Genomic DNA, 18,712 nt, shown 5'->3' on the forward strand with positions numbered 1-18,712 from the left:
GCAATGTAAGTGTTGCTAGTCTGAAATTGTCAAGTACATTTTGCAATTTCTGCTCAAAACAAAGCCTCAAAGCAGGCTTTAAAATGGTGTTCAGCATGGGGAAACTTAATTTCTCTTCACACACGTGCTTCTTACACCGAATAATATCATGGCATAACACTGTAGCTCCTTTACTACAGCTGCATTTTCCACTACAAGCCTGAAGTAACCAAGATGATAAGGGTGGTGCTGATTTGTGTGAATTTGGTGTATGGCCCATGATCTGAAATGACAACAGCTGCATTTTCCACTTACTGATAAGTTCTTTCTTGCTGTCCTGGCCAAAGATGCCAAAAGTGCAAAGAGAAAAGAAGGGCAGTAATGTCTTTAATGTGTTTCCAAAGGGAAGACTCAACCAGTTTACAGCTGAAAACTAGATCTGCAGTATATTAACATCAGCTATAAATATATGCTGCAGGCTGTATCAAAACTATCACAGTTCCAAAATACCAGTGGTTCCCAGTTAAACTGATAGGTTTCCATTAGGAAATGAAGTGACCAAATGGAACTAAATGAACTTAAATATTGATAAGCAGATGAGAGTTTGTAAATAAACTGGGATTTAAAGTGCATCTTGGAGAAACTGCCTTAAGGGTAGAAGCAGCAGAGTTCATGGAATTGCTCTCCTGATCCATGAGCTAATTGAATGGGCACAGATATTCAGCTCTCTCCAAACTGGGAGCAGATCTCTTTATGTTTAGACCAGCTATGACTTTGTCGAAGTATAACTGTAGTAAACGGCTGTGCTGCTAACACAGAGGAAAGAAACTCCTCACGCACTGCTTAGACAGACACAAACTCTGCCAAGAGCTGGGCCAGGACCGCGGCTTCCTTCCCAGTAGCCCATCCCAAACTGTTTACCGCTGCTCCCCTGCCGGCAGTAAACACCTTTCCAAATCTTCAATAAAACCACCCCAGTGAGCCCTCCCTGCCAGGCATAACTACATGGGAAAGTTAAATAGGAGGTTTTTGCTAATTCGTGCCATTTTGAGAGAACATGCTGCAAAGGATAAGATTTCCATACCGCAGCCCGCAAGCTGACCACAAGATAACCACATCACTGCAGTGTGGCTACGTGAAACAGAAGGGATGGCAGTCAGTTCTAGCTATTCAGATGCAACATGGGTTCCAGAACTGATCTTCAGCCATTAAAGTTGCAGCCTACAGGATACAAAAATCAACAATGAACTTGCACTAAAACTAAATTGTACTACTTTAAAAGTCTTTGTTGTCTAAACTTAGCAGCTAAGTGGCTAACAAGTCTCCTCTAGTTGCTGTTACTTAGAACAAGTACAGCAAAAGTCACTACTTGAAGTGCAGTAATGAGCCAACCACAGATACATGAGCTTAACGTCTGAATATTATGATTGGAATCTGCTTATCTGAGGATGATCTGGATGTTTCTTGTGACTTGCAAATTCTCATCTGATTTTCTATTTGTAACATAATCTTAGAGAGTAAAGTATAAAATGAGCACAGATTGATGTCGTAACTCTCAAATTCATATTTAAAAAAGTAAAAAAAGCCCACATATTCTTCTTTGTTGAGCTCACTGGTGCTCAGGAATAGGAGCACCATCTGTTTATCAGTCCCTAGGATGATAGTCTTATATGCAACTACTGCAGTTCTGTTAAGCCTCTGCAATATGCAAATGCTCCAGATAGATATACACATCTAGATGCCACTTCTGTGGCCCTGTGCCAGTGCAAGAGCTCAGAATCACACCCAACATATTTTGTGCCTTAGCATACAAAGGGAATGAAAGATTGCCACCCTATCATTAGTTTTCAAGTTGTTAAGAATGCAAGACAATTTGCTGCTTTAAAATGCATCCAGAGGTGCTGTGAAAAGAGGCTGAGGTATTTGGTGTTGTGGGCCAGATGGGGTCTGAAGGAGGCAGCACTCTATGTGTGTAAGCAACCTCTCCCTGACTCAGACTAATATTGACATCAGCCCTTTTGAAAATTTGATTAGAAATTAGCAATGTCATTTTTGGTTTGTGCTAGCAGATCAAAGTTTGCTTTCAGTGATCTGAAGCTATGGTAACGCTTATCAATTTCCTTTACCTCTACTAGGAAAGCAGAACTGCAGTTCCTTGAAGTGTTTCAGGCTACAACTGCCTGCTTTTCCTCTATTACATTTTGGTGTTTTGATAAGGAAGTTTTTGTCTGCCGCTATTGTCTAGAGTCAGATTGTCTTTCAAATGGAGTTGTCAGCTTCAATGCCAGAAGGGCGCATGAGATGATCTTGTTGAACCCCTGGTTGTGTAGTTTGCAGAACTGTAGGTTAAACATGTTAAGCACTGTAACTTGGGCTTTACTGCAGCATGTTGATATGGTTGTGCCCAACTCACCTGAAATTAAGTGCCTGACTTTAAGTTAAATGCCTGTTCCCTTACAGGGCAGTATGTCATGTCCACATTCAAAAGGAATCCGCTGGAGCAGGCCTTCCGAATACCCAACGCTCATATGACATCCAACTACTTGATAAACCAGTACTGGGTAACTGTCAGTCACAAGGCACCAGCCATACTCTACGACCTGTACATGAGGCTCACGGGGAGAAAGCCCAGGTAAGAAACTGCACGCCCTCAGCCTCTGCACATCTGCCACTGCTATGGAGAGCAGGTCTCTAGTAAGTTCTGAGAATTGGCTGCCTCAGCCTGGAGTCCCTGGTCTTCTTCCCATCTCCTTGTCTTGAGGAGATTTCTCAAAAAGAAAAGGAACCGCATGGCCATAGCTAAGCATAGCCGAGGCTTCCCACCCTTTCCAGTACCTGGGGGACAGCACATCTTTTAAACTCAGCTTTACACACTTCAGAGGTTCCCAAGACAGAAGAAGAGGAACGATAGTTACCTTGTTCTCTGTATAGCAAGATTTCCACCATTGCAACTTTCTGATGTGATTGCCTCTACCTGTGATGAGCTTGCAGAAGGACTTGAGACTGGTAAGGTTTAGAACGTTCCAGCTAATATTTTTTTCCCATAAAACAGATGCATAATTAGCAGTTGCCAGCACTGGCCCAGCACCCTGAAATCTAGGAAGCAGTTGTTTTTGATTATGAATAAATTCTGAATTGTATTTACGAGGACAGTTTACCATTACAACTGGTATTTGAGCCTTGGCAGTGTCATGGCTGGGAGGAACACGCAACATGCATGTCCCATGTGGAAGGAATCCTAGTGTAAGTAACATAACTCCGCCAATGTCCTCCTTTACTCCCTGCCACCACAAAGGAGAATTTATTGTGCAACACAAGAAGGGTATGCCAGCACTCTGTTGATGTCAGCTGCTCTGTACTCCTCTGCTAGTTAGAAAGATGGCTTCAGCTGTTTGCAGGGAAATCCCTGGCTGATGTGTTGCTCTGATTTCTCTCTGACATTCTGCTACAGAGGGAAATTGGTCCATAAAAAAGACTTCCACTTATCCACGAGGCAAGAATTACCCTAGAAATAGAGATAAACTGAATATGAGGCTGGGATCTCCAAACTCTGTTGAAACATGCAGCAGTGAGATCTTGGCATCGCCATTCCAATTGACATTTCTTTTCATAGAGTTGATTGGCATAAGTAGCCAATGGACATTGGCCACAGTACCATACTTAAATTTCAAATAGAGCTCAGCATGGACTCATGCTGAGAAAGTATCTTCTTCCGAACTCTAAGATTTGTGACTCGAGCAAACGCGGCTCAGCAATGAAGCTGTGACTTCACTAAGTCTTTTTTTTTTTTTCTTAAATATAATTCCCCTTTGCTTTTTACATACTACTAAAGCTCATCCAGGTATTGCTGTAATGTGGTAGAAAGCATAGTAGCAGCTCATTCTTTCTTTTTTTTCACAGCTACCTAAATATCAGACCTTTATAGTCTAAGGGCAGTAAACCACACTAAAAAAAAAAAAGTTGAATGCGTCACTGAACCTGCTTTAATATTTCCCTTTAATTTTTCCCTCTGCTTCAAACACAGCACCTAGGCTTAACTTTCTTCCCACTTGTCACTCCCATCTATTGAAGTACAAGCCATCTCCATGGCAGTTTCTTGAATTCTCTCCATGACCCTATGCCAGATTTGTAAGCAGAAAGGAGAAAGTTCTTTGCCAGGACCAAGACTCAGGCTTCAGTTCACTACGGTATCCATACTCAGCTCATCATAAGGTGACGGGTTGTCATATGGAATAGGTTATCTGGGAGCTGGTTATGGTTTTGCATGTCTACTGTTTATTCAGGATCAGCCTATGACCTTCACTAAGTTGAATTGCAGGGTGGTTCAGAGGAACTCAGTTGTAGTTCCTCCTGTAGTTATCGCACACAGTACCCCATCTACCAAAGGGTCGGTATGAGTCATCTCCTTCAGCTTTAGACTTTTATATAGTGCCTCTCCTGAGAAGCTTACTTTAAGTGTTAGCTCATTTCACACAAATTGCCAAATGTCTAGCAAAACTGCCCTAAATGGCTTACTGTTATTGCTGCACATCCATCCGTGACTTAGAAAATAATGTGGTTTATATCATTAGTAGTCTCTTGGGGCAATCTGTCACACCTGAGAATCTGCCCATGCAAGGCTCAGTATGGGAGCAAATAAAGAAATCATTGCTGTAAACAGTTTTCTAGAAGACAAGGTACATTTGTGAAGTGTAACTAATAAGGCTATCAGTGACAGCTAATACTTGCTTTTTCCTTTCAGTTCCTCCACAGGGGAGAATGAGATTTTCTATCTCATTCTTTGCCATAGCTTCCACTCAGTTGCTGTTTTTCAGTAGACCATTCCTTCATCCAAATTAGTAAATATTTTTAATGGGGTCACAACATTTGAGCTTGATTAACAAGAAACACAGTTTTCATACATACCTCTTCAGATGCTTCATTTCTCTTTTTGACCTTTACTTTTAGCCACTCAGATATGTTGCTTTGGATAGATCTACAGTCAGACCTTATTCTGCCCATATTGACAGAAGGCCACATAGATAGCCTATTTTCAAAACGTAAGTAGGGACATAGTTTATTATCTTATCATTTTTTTCTGATGGCTTCCATTAACACTAAGTACTTTAAAGATATTGGCGGCTTTTGGGGAGACAGTTCGAGGGGCAACTTCAGATCTTTGCAATCTAGCCATATACTTTGTTTCCCAAGTTCCTAAAAGGTATTACAATATTCACAAAGCTTTGCCCCCTAGTACTTGCCTGCACAGGCACAATCAGGAAGATTAATCTGAAGTAATTATAAAGTAGTTTAGATAAACTGCATTCAGTCAACGCGCACATAATTATTCAGAATGGAGGTTCCCTTAATCTGATGGTGCGCTTTGCTGCTAAAATGAAAGCCACTTAAATTCTGAGTAGGAGTGCCTATGTAAGGTTTTAGTGCTCTTTCAATTCGCTTTGGGTGAGCTGCACAGTTCTCCCCTGAATTGATGCACTCATTGTGTCATCTTCTGCCGTGCATGGTGCTTGTCGTCGTGGCAGTCGCATCTGCACGGGGAGATGCCAGCCTGGCACCATTCTTGCCCAGACCGCTGCCTTTTATTTGTCACGGCAACTGTGTTGCCCTCTGGGCAGCTCAAAATTTCTCGTGAAAACAGCTCTGTTTTCCACAGAAATCAGCCTTTTACTGCTTTCTCTTGCCCTTATCCAGTCTGAGAGAACGTGGTGTTCTCTCAAAATTGACCGAGCACTGTACATCACACTTTAAAACAACTCCCTCCCAGAGGCCTTTTGTACTCATGACCATTGGGACAACTGTAAAATAATGCTGCAAGGTAGGACAGCATCACCGTCATCCCCTTTTATATAAAAAATGAATAATAAAAAAAGGCCAAGACACATGAGAGACCTGAACCTACATTTCCAAAGTCCCTGTTTAGCAGCCATGCCCCTGCAGCAGCTTTCATCTTTACCAGGACACTCATGCTCCAGGAAGACTGTCAGACAGTTCCCCCCCTCCACCAAAAAAAAAAAAGCATGTGGATTTGGATGATTTTCAAGGTCATCCACCTGGAGTGCATGCTGTCAGACCCCTCCTGTATAAGGAAGGACAGAAAAAAACCTCCGAACTGCCACTATATTATATAGAGAGAGGAATGGCCTTTAAGAAAAACAAATGTATTTTCTTTTAGACAGAGATAAAAGAAACCCAAAGATGTGAAAAGCGTGCCATTATCTGAAAATTGAAGTTGAGCAATCGACTTCAGAGCTTGTCCATGCTGCAGGTGCAGTCACCTCTGTACTGGAGCTAACTCCAAAAATCAGAGGCTTGCTTTGGGAGCCAACTGAGGCTTGAGAACAGAAGAGCATTTGTGTGGTAGAAATTTAAGTATCCACATATACCTTTGCTGTGCAGATGTTATACTAGTTCAGATGGGCTCTTTGCCTCACACATGGTACGTGATGTGGCCTTCAACCCTTGTTTAGTTCAGACGAGTAAGTTAGGCATCAGTCCTTCCCTGGGATGTGCATGTTTGCACCCATGTTCCAGCCAACAATAAAAGCTGGGTAACTGTAGGCTCAAGACCTCAGCTGGAGCAGTTAGACTTGCTGAGCAAGTTCTCAGCCTCGTGAGCACCAGTGCAGTGCTCATCAGGAATTGCAATGCCTGTTCATCTGGATTGGCGAAAGAAAACACCTACAGAGCAAAACACCAGCTTTTACATAAAGGTAAACTTCCTATCCGCCTCTGATGCTCCTCCTGTGTTTCAGAATGATGAAGATTATCAATCGACTGCACAAGTCTATGATGCTCTTGCAGTATTTCTCCACCCAGTCCTGGGATTGGTCTTCAGATAATATGAATATGTTAATGAGTCACCTTAACACAGAGGACAAAAAGGTAAGTATCTCCTGAATACGGATTGTCAATCTCCAATTCTATTCATCTGCAGCAATTATTTTTGGTGTATTGTTGAGCTTTCAAATGACATCTGCCTAGATGACTGGAATTGGCTTTAACCTGAAATAATTTATTTCCTCCTTGTTTAATTAAATAACTTATCAGGAACCTTCCTTTTATTATAGGAGAATGTTTTCTCCTGAGGTGTATTGCTCTTTCTTCTGAGACAGGTCAGTCACTGAAGTCTTTCCAGTTAACATGGCAGCTCTCTACCTTTTGCTCTCAGGTTTCTATTTGACCTATAAACAATCTAGATTTGTTTTCACAGACAAAATGGACTGTACAAAGGGAATATAACTTTATATCCTCAGTGACCCAGCTGTACTCAGCTCCTTGAGTTGGAGAAGTTAAAGGCATCGTATGTAATGGTGGCCACTTTGTGACCTCTCAGGTGGTTGGCTACATAGACTGGAATACCTCTTGGATAGGAAAGCTAAGGGCACATGATGGACACATGATATTTCTCTTTCTAAGAAGAAACAGTCAATTCTAGTTTTCACATCACAGCTCTGGGCCCTGAGAATTTCAGGCATCCCCTTTCATGGGGTGATATGACCATGGTAACTAACATTGCTGTACAGGGGCACCAAAAGACAGTATCAATGGTAATGCAAAGATATGTGCTCAGGGGCGTTTCATTGTAATTAATTAGTCACTGATAAACTGTGTAGCATTCCCAGTATCTTCTCATCCTAATTTTCTAAGTGTCTCACTCTTGGAAAACTAAGCTTCTTTACAACGTCACTTTCTCCCTCATCTTTTCTGGCAATCTGTAGCTCTTCATGGGTGATCTAGATGGAAAATACTTGAAAGAATTTGACATTTTTATCCACAATGGTTTTAATGGGCACTGCACAGGGAAACTTAGTTAACACATTGTGTATTACTCTGAACAATATGAAGAAAGTTCCTGTTTGATTTAAGTCCCCAGAGAGCAATTATTTGGCAGGATGTCAAGCTCTGTTGGAGACTTTATAAGTTTGAAATACTACTCCTTAAGAATTGGATTGTAACTGAGAGACTGAAGGAATACAAAGAATAGATCTGTGATAAGCTTGACATCACCTTTGGTCAGTATCTCCTTGCCAAGAGATACTTAGACATTCACATCAAACCAGTCTCACTCACATCATTAAATTCTTGCAGACTTCCAGTAGTAGAGTCAGGAGTCTTCTTCCCTAGTCTGCAGAAGGAGTCCATGCAGCAAATTCTAACTTCTTAAGGGCAGTGGCACTGCTGTGACTACAGCAGATGTAGAAGAAACCAAAATGGTATGATAAGAACTAGTTATGAGGAAGATAAAAAAAAAGAAAGGAGCATCAAGGACTTCGGTGCAAGCCAGACAGTGTTTTAGTCCTGCTAAGCTGCTTATGAGAATTCTGTGAGATGCGCTGCATCCAGTGTTGCCACTGCTACGTTGTGAGCAGTATTCAAGCTAGATTGTACAGGCAGCACACATCTCTGTACATATCTAACAGACACACCGGGATCTGCACACTAGCTAACCCCCTGTATGTGACAGAGTTAGCTAACCCCTCTCTGCTCAAGTTATTGCTGGTCTGATACCAAAGCTTTTGCACCAAGGCAAACAGCCTGGCTTTGGCGCAGGGGTGAAGGTATTTTTCCGAGTATCTTCCCTTGTAAGATGCTGTAAATAAGAAATGCCATTCACTTCATTCATTCACTTAAAAAAAAAAAAAAATCCTCTACAACAAAACTTCTTCCTCTTTACAAATCCTCTCTTTGCTCTAATAGACAGATAACAGCCTGAGAGCTTGCTAACAATATTTCCAATGTCAGCATTTGAAATTATCTGGGGTAATTAGCTCTGCAATGAGATTTTTTTGATGCCAAACAAAAGTAACCCATTTCTTGGACTTCTGTTGATCTAGATGCCGAGAGAGAATGCAGCGCAATACAGAGTAATACTGATGCAGAAGCACCTGTTGACTCAATGTCCAATTCATTTATTTACACGTAATTCTAGTGCCACATTAAAAGCTGCATGGAGGTTTTCAGATTAATCCATTTGCCTGAGTGGAATGCCATTTTTCTTCCACAATTTTGTGTGCGTACAAATACATACATTTATGCATAAATGGGCACCTGAATGACAAACTTACCTTTGTTTTCTGCCAGCTAGCACTAAATTTCTGCTTGCTTTGCCTGAATTCCCACCTGGGTAAGACATATTTCATAGCTGTCAATCAATATTCTGTTAGTGCCCATGTCTTCTTGGAAACTTGGTGGCTTTAAGAACTTAACAGAAGGGGTGTTGCCAGGAACAGAGGTCAATGAAGAATTGATGCTTAAAGTGAACTTATTTTGAATTCTGGCATTTAACTTCTGCTCTTTGTCCTTAAATCCCAGTTATACAACTTTGACGTTCGTCAGCTGCACTGGTCAGAATACATTGAAAGCTACTGCCTAGGTGCTAAGAAGTACTTGTTAAATGAGGACATGGCTGGCATTCCGGCAGCAAAGCAGCATTTACGAAAGTAAGTCATACCCAGCGACAAGGACAAGAGCTCCTGGCTACCTTGAATGGCTTTTGAGGAAATTTATTCTATTTACATTGCAGTAATTACTGTTGAATAATATGGAGATAAACATAGCATAGCTTATTTCTTGGGGCAGAGGGTTGTCAGTATTTCATTCTTCCGTCCTGTAAGGAAAAGAGGACTTTTGATGACACTAACTATCAGGGGCTAGATATTATGCCTTCCCAGCAGATGACCAAGTAACTAACTTACAGCGCGTAAGAGAAATACATGAATGCAGAAGATCTTGGTCGTTCAGAATTACAATAGAAAAATAAGGGTCATATTTAGATTTTGCGAAGCTCCCAGAAATTTTTAGCAATTCCAAGATATTGCATAAAACCTTTGAGCATTTGTATGATTTTAAATTTCATTTTAAAGTTGAAGTTTCTAATTCCTTGAGGAGAATGGGCAAAAACTCTCCAAAATTGGTGCAGAGTTTATGCATTCAATCCCTGGTGACAGTTTAAAAGAGGGTCTGAATGAGCAATTTGAGATTGTCCTTCTCCTATTCAGTTAAATATTGTGCTCTTTCTGTCTTCTCAAGCCCTTTTAATGAGAAGTGCAGGCAAAAGGAGAAAGAAGAGCTCTCTTGGAGTAAAACTCTGGTTGTTTCCTTTAAGAAAACCACTGTGCACTGTTAATTCTAGAAGCGTAAAACAGCCTGTTGCCATAGCAAGGAATCCTAAACAAGTTCTTCGTTTAGGGTCATTTTTAAAAGGAAAGGACTCTTAGAAAAATTAAACCAGTCTTGGGCATGTTAAGTATGAAGCATTCTTTCTTTGGTCAGACACTGGGAAAGTAAGAATTAGAGCACTGCATTAGTTTTTGCTTGACAGAAAGAGGACAAGATGATTAGCATCTTAAAGACCCAACAACCCCATTTAAATATATGGTGTAAAAACACCCCAAACCCCCAGTGCTGCAGTACTGCAAAAGTGAAGACCATTTATGATTATTGAGTAATTTCCCAACATTAAATGCAAGGTTTCAACCAAAAAGGAGACCCTCATTCATCAGCTCTTGCAAAGGTCCTCCAGCTTGTCACCAATCCTACTACGTAAAAAAATAGCCAACATACCAAAGCAAAGCAGAAAGTATTGGACCTAAACTATCATTAAGAAAACAGCTCTCAGTATGTATTCAGTGTCTACTCCGGTCTGAAATGAGAGTACATGGAACAAGAGAGACTTGCAATACAGGTATTCCACCTATCCCATCAACTATTCACTATACCACAACTTCAACGCAGTCCTTGGCGAGATGGTAGGGACATCGTAGACGCAGTGTCTTCACTAAACTAGGAATGGCAAAAAGTCCGAGCACCACTTATAAACAGGATTTCTAACAAAATGGCCTGTAGCAAATGAAGCAAGCTTTTTATTGGTTTTGTCTTCCTCCATAAGATGCCTCTCTCTCTTTCTCAGGCTGAGGAACATCCGATATGCGTTCAACACCACCCTCCTTGTGATCATCTGGCGCATTTTCATTGCAAGGTCACAGATGGCTCGAAACATCTGGTACTTTGTAGTGAGCCTCTGCTACAAGTTCCTTTCCTACTTCAGGGCATCCAGCACCCTCAGGCACTGAAGCCGTCCATCAGCAACCAGCCTCTTCCAGAAGGACCTCCATCTCCTCTAATCAGCAACTATGGGCATCGGGGTCTGAAAGTAGCAGAAAAATCCACTCCCTTCAACAGCAGCCTGCATTTATTGTGCACTGTTATATGTTCACCTTTTTAATTTTAATTAATGCTTTAATACATGGTGGTCTTTCTTCCATAGGACCAGGCCAATTTTTAAAGCCATAACTGAAGCTTTAGGAACAGGTCAAGCTGGAACCGTTCATCTAGAGTCTGATGTGCAAGAGTAAGGATTAACCAAAGTCATTGTCTTCCCATGTACTACCTAGGCCATCTTAATCCCATCTTCTTCCTCAAAAGAGGCAAATTTTAACCTTGGAAGAAAATGATGCCATCAGAAAAGAACCAGCCAAGGAAAGTAATCTGTAAGAGGTCTTCCTAAAGAGGCTATTCCTTCATTATCATTCAGTGAAATGGTACCTTATTGAAAAAAGATTATTTCACATTTTCAGTTTTTCAAAATTTAGAGGGGAAAAAAAATAATCAGTTACACTAGGCCAGTGAACACACTGAACAGGTTTCCAATCTTGTCTTACATTGCTACTGAGGACTGATACTTTCAAGCCATAACTGAAGACACACATAGAATTCATCTACCTGTGTTTACTCACTCACAAGCAGCTTTCTTATGGAGAAGTATTTTTTTCTCTCTGTGGTTAAGGTTGCAGTCTATTAAAACACCCTGTTCTTGCATTTATCACATTTGCTTGGAACATTCTTGTGGCTTGAAAAATACTGTATTTACTCTGAGAATGAAGCGAAGACTTCTTACAAGATTGAAGAATTCAGAAACTCTTTGAGGAATATGTCTTTTTCCCCCTTCCATTTGTCAGCAGAAAACTTCTATCCCTGTAGTTCAAAACCAGCCTGATACTGTCCTTCACGCTTTCATTACAGATAAATCACTTTGCAGTTGATCACTTCCACTGGCAAAGAAAGTGTAAAGATACGTACGGAGGAAATCCCATCAGGCCAGTTCTGCTGCCACTCCTGTCAGGAGGAATTCAAGAGTCTGAAACTTGTTTTCACTGAGAATAGGAAAGGTTTGGTTGACTTCTGTGTAAAAACAATCATGCACTGTGAAGGTAATGCATTTTGTCCTACAGTGCAGTTTAGAAAGGGAACCCAAGGGTCTTCCTACACTCATGGCTATTGGAGATACTTGTTTCACCTAGTGAAGTATGAATTCCTGTGGGAAGAGAGAAAGAGAGAGCCTTCTTCAAAGTAGCTGGTGCAAAAAACAACCTTAGTGCAACAGCAACAAATTTATCATGCTATCGGATTTTCAAAGTCAAATCTAATATTAGAATTTTTTTATTGAGATCTCACTGAATAAGCACTTTAAGATTATCAGATTTTAAAGCAGCTAGTTTTTGAAACAATGCAGCATCCAATTTCTCTAGTCTTGTGTCATGCTAGCTGTCTGAAAAAGTAATGCTGCATCACAAAAAAATTACACGGTTGCTCTTTTAAGAGCTGAGAATAGGAGACTATTTACAAAGCTGGCATTCTTCAAAAATTATACTTGTTTTTGGCAGTGAAGCCAAGAGTAAGTTATGATTACTGTATATTTATATCTTAGGCCTCCAAGCTAGTTCAAAAGTCTTTCTAAAGGTGCAAGGAAGTAATCTGCCCCCCTCCCGTACACCCCGGTGGTCTAGTTTTAAGCAATTGCCAAAGGATGCCTGCAGCAGAACCTGACCAGAAACGTGATGTCCAGAAATGGAAGGGCTCTGGCATTCCCTGTGTTTGTCACACGTTACTTCTGATCAATACTCAAGTTAAGTCAAGCACCCAGTTTACAAAGATAAAAATCTTGGAAGCTCTTGCCTTGAAAACATACTTTGAAACCGTGCTGGTTGTTAGCCATGTGTTGTTTGCCAGCTCCAGAAAGCTGGCAGCACATGCTGTGCGTTGCACGTTAGCAAGGTGTCACTGCCCGTGGAATTAGGAGCTATGGGTTGGGGCGCCGGGGACCAGACAGTTCTTGTACAGCGCTTCCGTGGCAGTGGGTATGGTGAATGTCAGCCGCATTGTACTTTGCTAACTCGGCTATGCGGAGACTGTGACTACCTTGGTGGAGCGAGGCAGGTTGCTGTAAGGATTCCTCTAGCAAGACTGCATTCCCTCAAGTAAATAATCAGGTCATCAGCCAGCTTCTAGTCTTCTCATATGAAAGGCTAAAAAACAAAACACAACAAAATTGCAGATTATTTTGAAAAAAACTTCATTAAAAATGTAGGTAAGAATTTTAACTCCTGTCCTAGAAGTCTTTTTAAGTGCCTGCCTTACGTACAAAGAGAAGCAACAGCTAAGGGGATCGGAAGTCTTACGCTGTGCACGTGACAGACAAAAACTTGAGTCTCACAGAAAAGTGAAATACTGCAGACCTGCTACACTTACAACAGCTGACTGATGTAGACCAGACCTACTATGAGTAAAGTATCCTGCTTTCCCTTCCTCAATGCTAGTCGTGCCGTGCATTCCCCGCGTATGCCTGTAGGCAGTTGTAGTTATTTGCACAGGCTGTATTGTCCCAACAAGCCCGAGACGTGTCTTTGCTCACCGTGAACATATCCCAACCCGTTTTCTGCTCACGCAAAAAGATGCTTCAGGATTCACTCAGAACAATGGCGGTATCACATTTTAAAGCTGTTCAGCATTTTGCTGAAGTTAACAGCCACAGCAAAGCTACTCCTCAGCCCTGAAAAACAGCAGGAGCTGCTTGGGATCTTGCAGAAACATAGCTGTTGCAGATGGTGTATGCTCTTCTGGAGACCTTTCAGAGCCCGCGCAGCATTGCCAGCAGCTGGCTCCAGAGCTCTGGCCTTGCCTGTGGGGGAAACAAGCTGTTAGCTTTTCTTAACACAGACATAACATGCAGTGAAACTTGAATCTTTAACCCATTTTCTTGTGGCTTGAGATGTTTTCAGGTGATTTTGTAAACTACAGAAGGGTTTCAGAAAAAAATCAATGCTGAGACTGACGTGTGGCAATGGCCTTTGGGTGCAGGTCGTGACTGTCATCGTGGGGAGCTGGACCTGACATAAGAACTTGTTCTCACCTCAGGCAGTGACTTGTATTTGATGTTTTACTGTGTGCTCCTCAGTGTATTTGTATGTGCTCTGAAGAAAAAGAAAATGCAGAGTGACAGCCACTTCTTTTCTCTTCTGCCCTGTTCTATCTCTTGCTCTTTCATCTATACTCACAAGCTTTTGACAAAAGAAAAGCCAAATATGGTTGTTATGAAGTTAAATCCTGTGGCGAGCATGCACAAATTAACGCGAACAACTCGGGAGTGGATATTACTCATGGCTGAAGGCCAGAGCTTTTAATACCTGTAAGGCTGAAGCAGGATCCAGGTTTTGGTTTCTTTTTCCCCCTACAGAGTTAGCATGGTCAGTGCTATGGGGATGAGAGAGGAGTAGGAGAAGCATTCCTGCACCCTCTGCTCATAGAGGGCAGAAGCATTGCTAGGCACAGAGCATCCAGCTCAACAAGGAAGGGGAGGCTCAAGGCATCAGAGAAGGATGAGCTGCCAAACTCAGAGGACTCTGCTTCCCAAGGAGTGGAGAAAGCTCCATATGCATTTTGTTACCAGTTTAGGTTCTTGCAATGTATGAACTAAAAAGCTCCTCTGTCCTTCCCCCAGCTACCAACAGACAGCATAGAGAACAGTATTGGCAGTCATTCCGCACAGCCACAAAAGAAAATACCTGCCACAAGACAGTAGAATGGGATTATCCTCTGTAATTGTGTGTACCCTATGAACTTGCAGTGTATCTACCCCCTCATGGTGTCAGAAGCCTGCAGTGCCGCTACGGAAATAACATGGACCACTGCTGAACCCAATGTACTGTTTTGTTAATACTATGCATACACACTAGTCTGTAGGCTATAGCTATGAACTGCTGTGCGAAGGCAATGAAACACTGAGTATCATTTCACTGTCAAAGAGCAAAGGGCATAACCTTGCAATTAAGAAGTATCTCCTTTTTTTATTAAATTGTGATAACAAAAAAACCCAAATCCCTAAAATTAATCTGAGTTTAAACTACCTTTTTGATTCACAACCAAAGCTGTTTATATCCAGCATGTCTGTTACAAAAAAAATTAAAATTTCTCACCCCTCCACATTCTATCCCAGTAACTTTAAGAAAATACAATTCTTTCTTGTGGGGGGTGGTTAACAGACATACTGGTATATTAGAGGTTGTTGGCACATTACCCACCTGCTCAAGAGATCTGTTATTTTACATTTTCTAAGAAAACATGATTATATATATGTCTGTGTGTATAGTTACATCTTTCACCACCAGTCTTCTCATACAACATACAGAGATGGTAAAAATAGTGGAGCTCGTATTGAAATGCCAGGTCATGCTTGTTTGGTACGCACTGTTCCAATTCAGTTTAAGATGAAGTGATTAAAAACTACCCTAGTTTCCAGTGTAAAGGAAACCTAACCTGTAGAACTATTAATCAAATCCTCATCATGAATAAGCAACTGGGAAAAGAGGGAGGGGGGCATTCTTTTGTTTGTAAATAAGCTACAGCTTCATGGTCGAAAGCATGCTGTTGCTCTTCCAGCATTGATGTTCTAGTGCAGAAAGCAAGGATGAACTTTTATTACAATTGGACCCTTTATTTTAGCACAGAGTAGATAACACACCGTACATTCCCCAGAAGCTAAATGGTGAGTATCCCATTACATGGTGCTAAATATCGGTATGAAGGTGGTACAGACTTACTTAAGAGAATTTAAAAAAAAAAAGCATATTTGTGGAACAAAGATGTACTATCCCACTTTTCTCTATTGCTTAAAATTCAACTATGAATTGAGTTGGTTTGTTCAGATTAACATGAAACTGCTTATAAAAGGTTTCTTGTCCTTACATAATCTTGGCAGACCCCAGTTTATAGTAAAATATGTACTCTCCCACTGTCCAAAGTTTCTACGGTTCTATCTGCTATTTCTATTCTCTTGTTAGCTATGAGACAACTTACTGTTGTAAAACTTAATTACAAAGTTTCTAATGTTAAGGTGTAATCTTTGGAGCTCTCAAATCAGATAAAATGGTGAAGTCACAAATTATGAGAACCTCAGCCATAAAATTGTTAATATGATGTTTATGTTATTTTAAACATTTAATAAAACAAAATATTTTAAAACTATGCTCGCTTTTCATCGCTTCAGTTGCTAAAGGAGATGGTGACTTGCCGGCCATTGCAGTTCTGCACAGGTTGCATCTGCACCACATCTGTAGCACATCTGTACACATCTGTACCACAGCTGCCAGTGTGCCTGCATGGAACGGCAGCCCCACCTACGGGCAGCTGCCTGCACAAGGACCTGCTGCACAGGCAAGAGGAGGGACAACAAGATTAAGGTTGTTATTGCACAGGCATGCGTGGGGGGGGTGGGAAATAATCATGGTTTATATATGTTTCCAAGAAGTGTACACAGTAATACTTGAGGCTGTTGGGTAAGCTCTTAAGCTAGCAGTTCTCAGGATTGCCAAGAAAATTCTGACTGTATGACAAATACTTTGCTGTACTTCAGTGATGTCTCCAAGGCCATTTGGAAAGCAGTGGCACACTAAGATAATGAAGTCGCCTTGACAAATACCAGGACTAAACATCTTTCTTGCTGAAATAAAATCTTCACAGACGGAAACTTGAATAGTCAAAAATCTCCAGTTGCTCAAACCAAAGACACTGTCTCAAAGTCTGAATTCAGGCACTCTTTTGTGGACAAAGAGAATGACACATCCCTCAGAGGTCTCTGCTGTCAAATCTTCAGGGGAGGGGAAAAAAAAAAAAGAAAAAAAAGACGTGTTTATATTTTAACATTAATGCTTTAGTCTAGTAAATGTTTCCAGCTATCTGCATTGGAAGAACCTGAAATCAAAACACCTCCATTCTGTTTCCAAATGCATATGCACAGTGCAGCCTACCACCAGTCCACTCACACCTCCTCTCGCTGGTCTGCTGGATCTTGGCTCGTTCCCCAACACTTGACGAAGATTTATGATAGGCAGATTATCTGAGCTTCTTCCAGTGCTCAGCAGGAGCACAGCGGGATCAGGCACCCTGAGCCCAAACTGGAATTGTTCTGTGTTTCAGTGCTTCCATTTTAATTCCAGTGACTGCAATGCTTTGCAATAACCTCATTTTCAGAAAATTTTAATCTTATCTATATGTATATACTCCTAGATACATATGTGTATAATATAAATATTATACATACGTCTCAAGACCGGACTGGTCAAAATATTTGACATTTATATATCTATGGATGAACATACGAGTGCACATAGAGACACACAAAATTTTGGAAGGCAGGGGAAAAGGGCAGATCTAATCTGAGTAGGGTCAAATCCCCATATAGCTGGGTTTCTGGAAGGGGAGAGGCATGGAGGTTTAATATTGATTGCCCTTACAATTAAGTGTAACAGGAGGGTAGGAAGGTGCAAGCGTGTTGTAAATAGTGGCAGACTATGCACTGCCAATGGAAGTAATGGGAAACTAATGGAAAAGGTAGCCAGGGCTGCCTTGATTTCAGTACAAAGGTAAGCCATGTCTTACCTAATTTTTAAAATCATACATACTCAGTGACCAACACTCTAGTTGTTTTGGGTTTTTTCCATTATTTTGAATGCTAGAAGTTAAAATGTCTTTCAAAAATATCTGCTGTTAAATTCCAAGGAGGCTATGAGGGACCAAGACTGGGAGGTGGTAGATGTGGATGAACTAGTATTTTTCAGTTTCTGTCCAACACTATTCAAGAAAAAAGCATTTCATTATCATAAAGTTAAAAAAAAAACCTTAGGAATTTGTTAGTTTTCAAAAGAATTGTTTATCAAAAAGCACACTGTGAAATATTTTCACAACATATTATTGTTAAAAATGTTTTAGTCAAGAGTCAGAAATTATTTTACTAACTCCTTTCCAAAAAAATCATACTTGTTGTAGAAAGTTTGTCATGTTGGACTCATTTCACCAAATCACAAATATATTTTCCTTTAAATTTCTCCAAAAGACTTTTTTTTTTTTTTTTAATTGACGAAGTAAGAATACATTGATAAAAGCAAAGCAAGAAACAACCGGACCAACTCTGGAAAAAAAGGCATGGAGACTGAGGTGGTATTTAGCACATGTGACTAATTCTGGACGAGAAGTCTTTCTTCCTGCCGTGTAAACAATCACGCAAGGGGCCTGTTACTCATCATCAGTTGGCCGATTTCTCCTAAACACTGTGGTAGAAGTGGTCTCGTGGAACATACAGCCCATAGAGTGCTGGCAAATACAGATAGCAACCTCTTTTCAACAGCACAGGCTAAACAGATATAAAAACATCTGTGTCTGTGTGTGTATATGTACGTGTGGGTGCCACAGACTCTGCAGGTCTAATCCACTGCTGCAGGCAAGGGTACTTGACTCACACCACGGCTAAGGCCAAACTGGCACCGTTACATTTCTCAAAGGCACCTCTTTGCCAAGACAGTCAGTTTGTCTCTCGTTCTGTTGTCCCCGACCCCAACAATACTTCTGCTACCCCAGCTTCACAGTTTTTGCATTCTTCTAGAAGTCATGTGGCTCCTAAATT

The 18,712-nt window shown here is 41.0% G+C and overlaps 1 protein-coding gene across 3 annotated transcripts in view; it reads left to right on the forward strand.

Moving 5' to 3' along the window:
- FAR2 (fatty acyl-CoA reductase 2) overlaps positions 1 to 16,278 on the forward strand; it is a 149,065-nt gene extending 132,787 nt beyond the window's left edge. For all 3 annotated transcript variants that reach the window (XM_054813409.1, XM_054813410.1, XM_054813411.1), the window contains exons 9-12: positions 2,440 to 2,611; positions 6,732 to 6,861; positions 9,292 to 9,419; positions 10,889 to 16,278. In XM_054813409.1, the coding sequence (XP_054669384.1) occupies positions 2,440 to 2,611; positions 6,732 to 6,861; positions 9,292 to 9,419; positions 10,889 to 11,051 (593 nt within the window). In that variant the 3' untranslated portion in view covers positions 11,052 to 16,278. The remainder of the gene's footprint in view (positions 1 to 2,439; positions 2,612 to 6,731; positions 6,862 to 9,291; positions 9,420 to 10,888) is intronic.
- The last annotated feature ends 2,434 nt before the right edge of the window (positions 16,279 to 18,712 follow it).

Source organism: Grus americana, chromosome 1 (assembly GCF_028858705.1).
Source record: "Grus americana isolate bGruAme1 chromosome 1, bGruAme1.mat, whole genome shotgun sequence".
Taxonomy (NCBI): Eukaryota; Metazoa; Chordata; class Aves; order Gruiformes; family Gruidae; genus Grus; species Grus americana.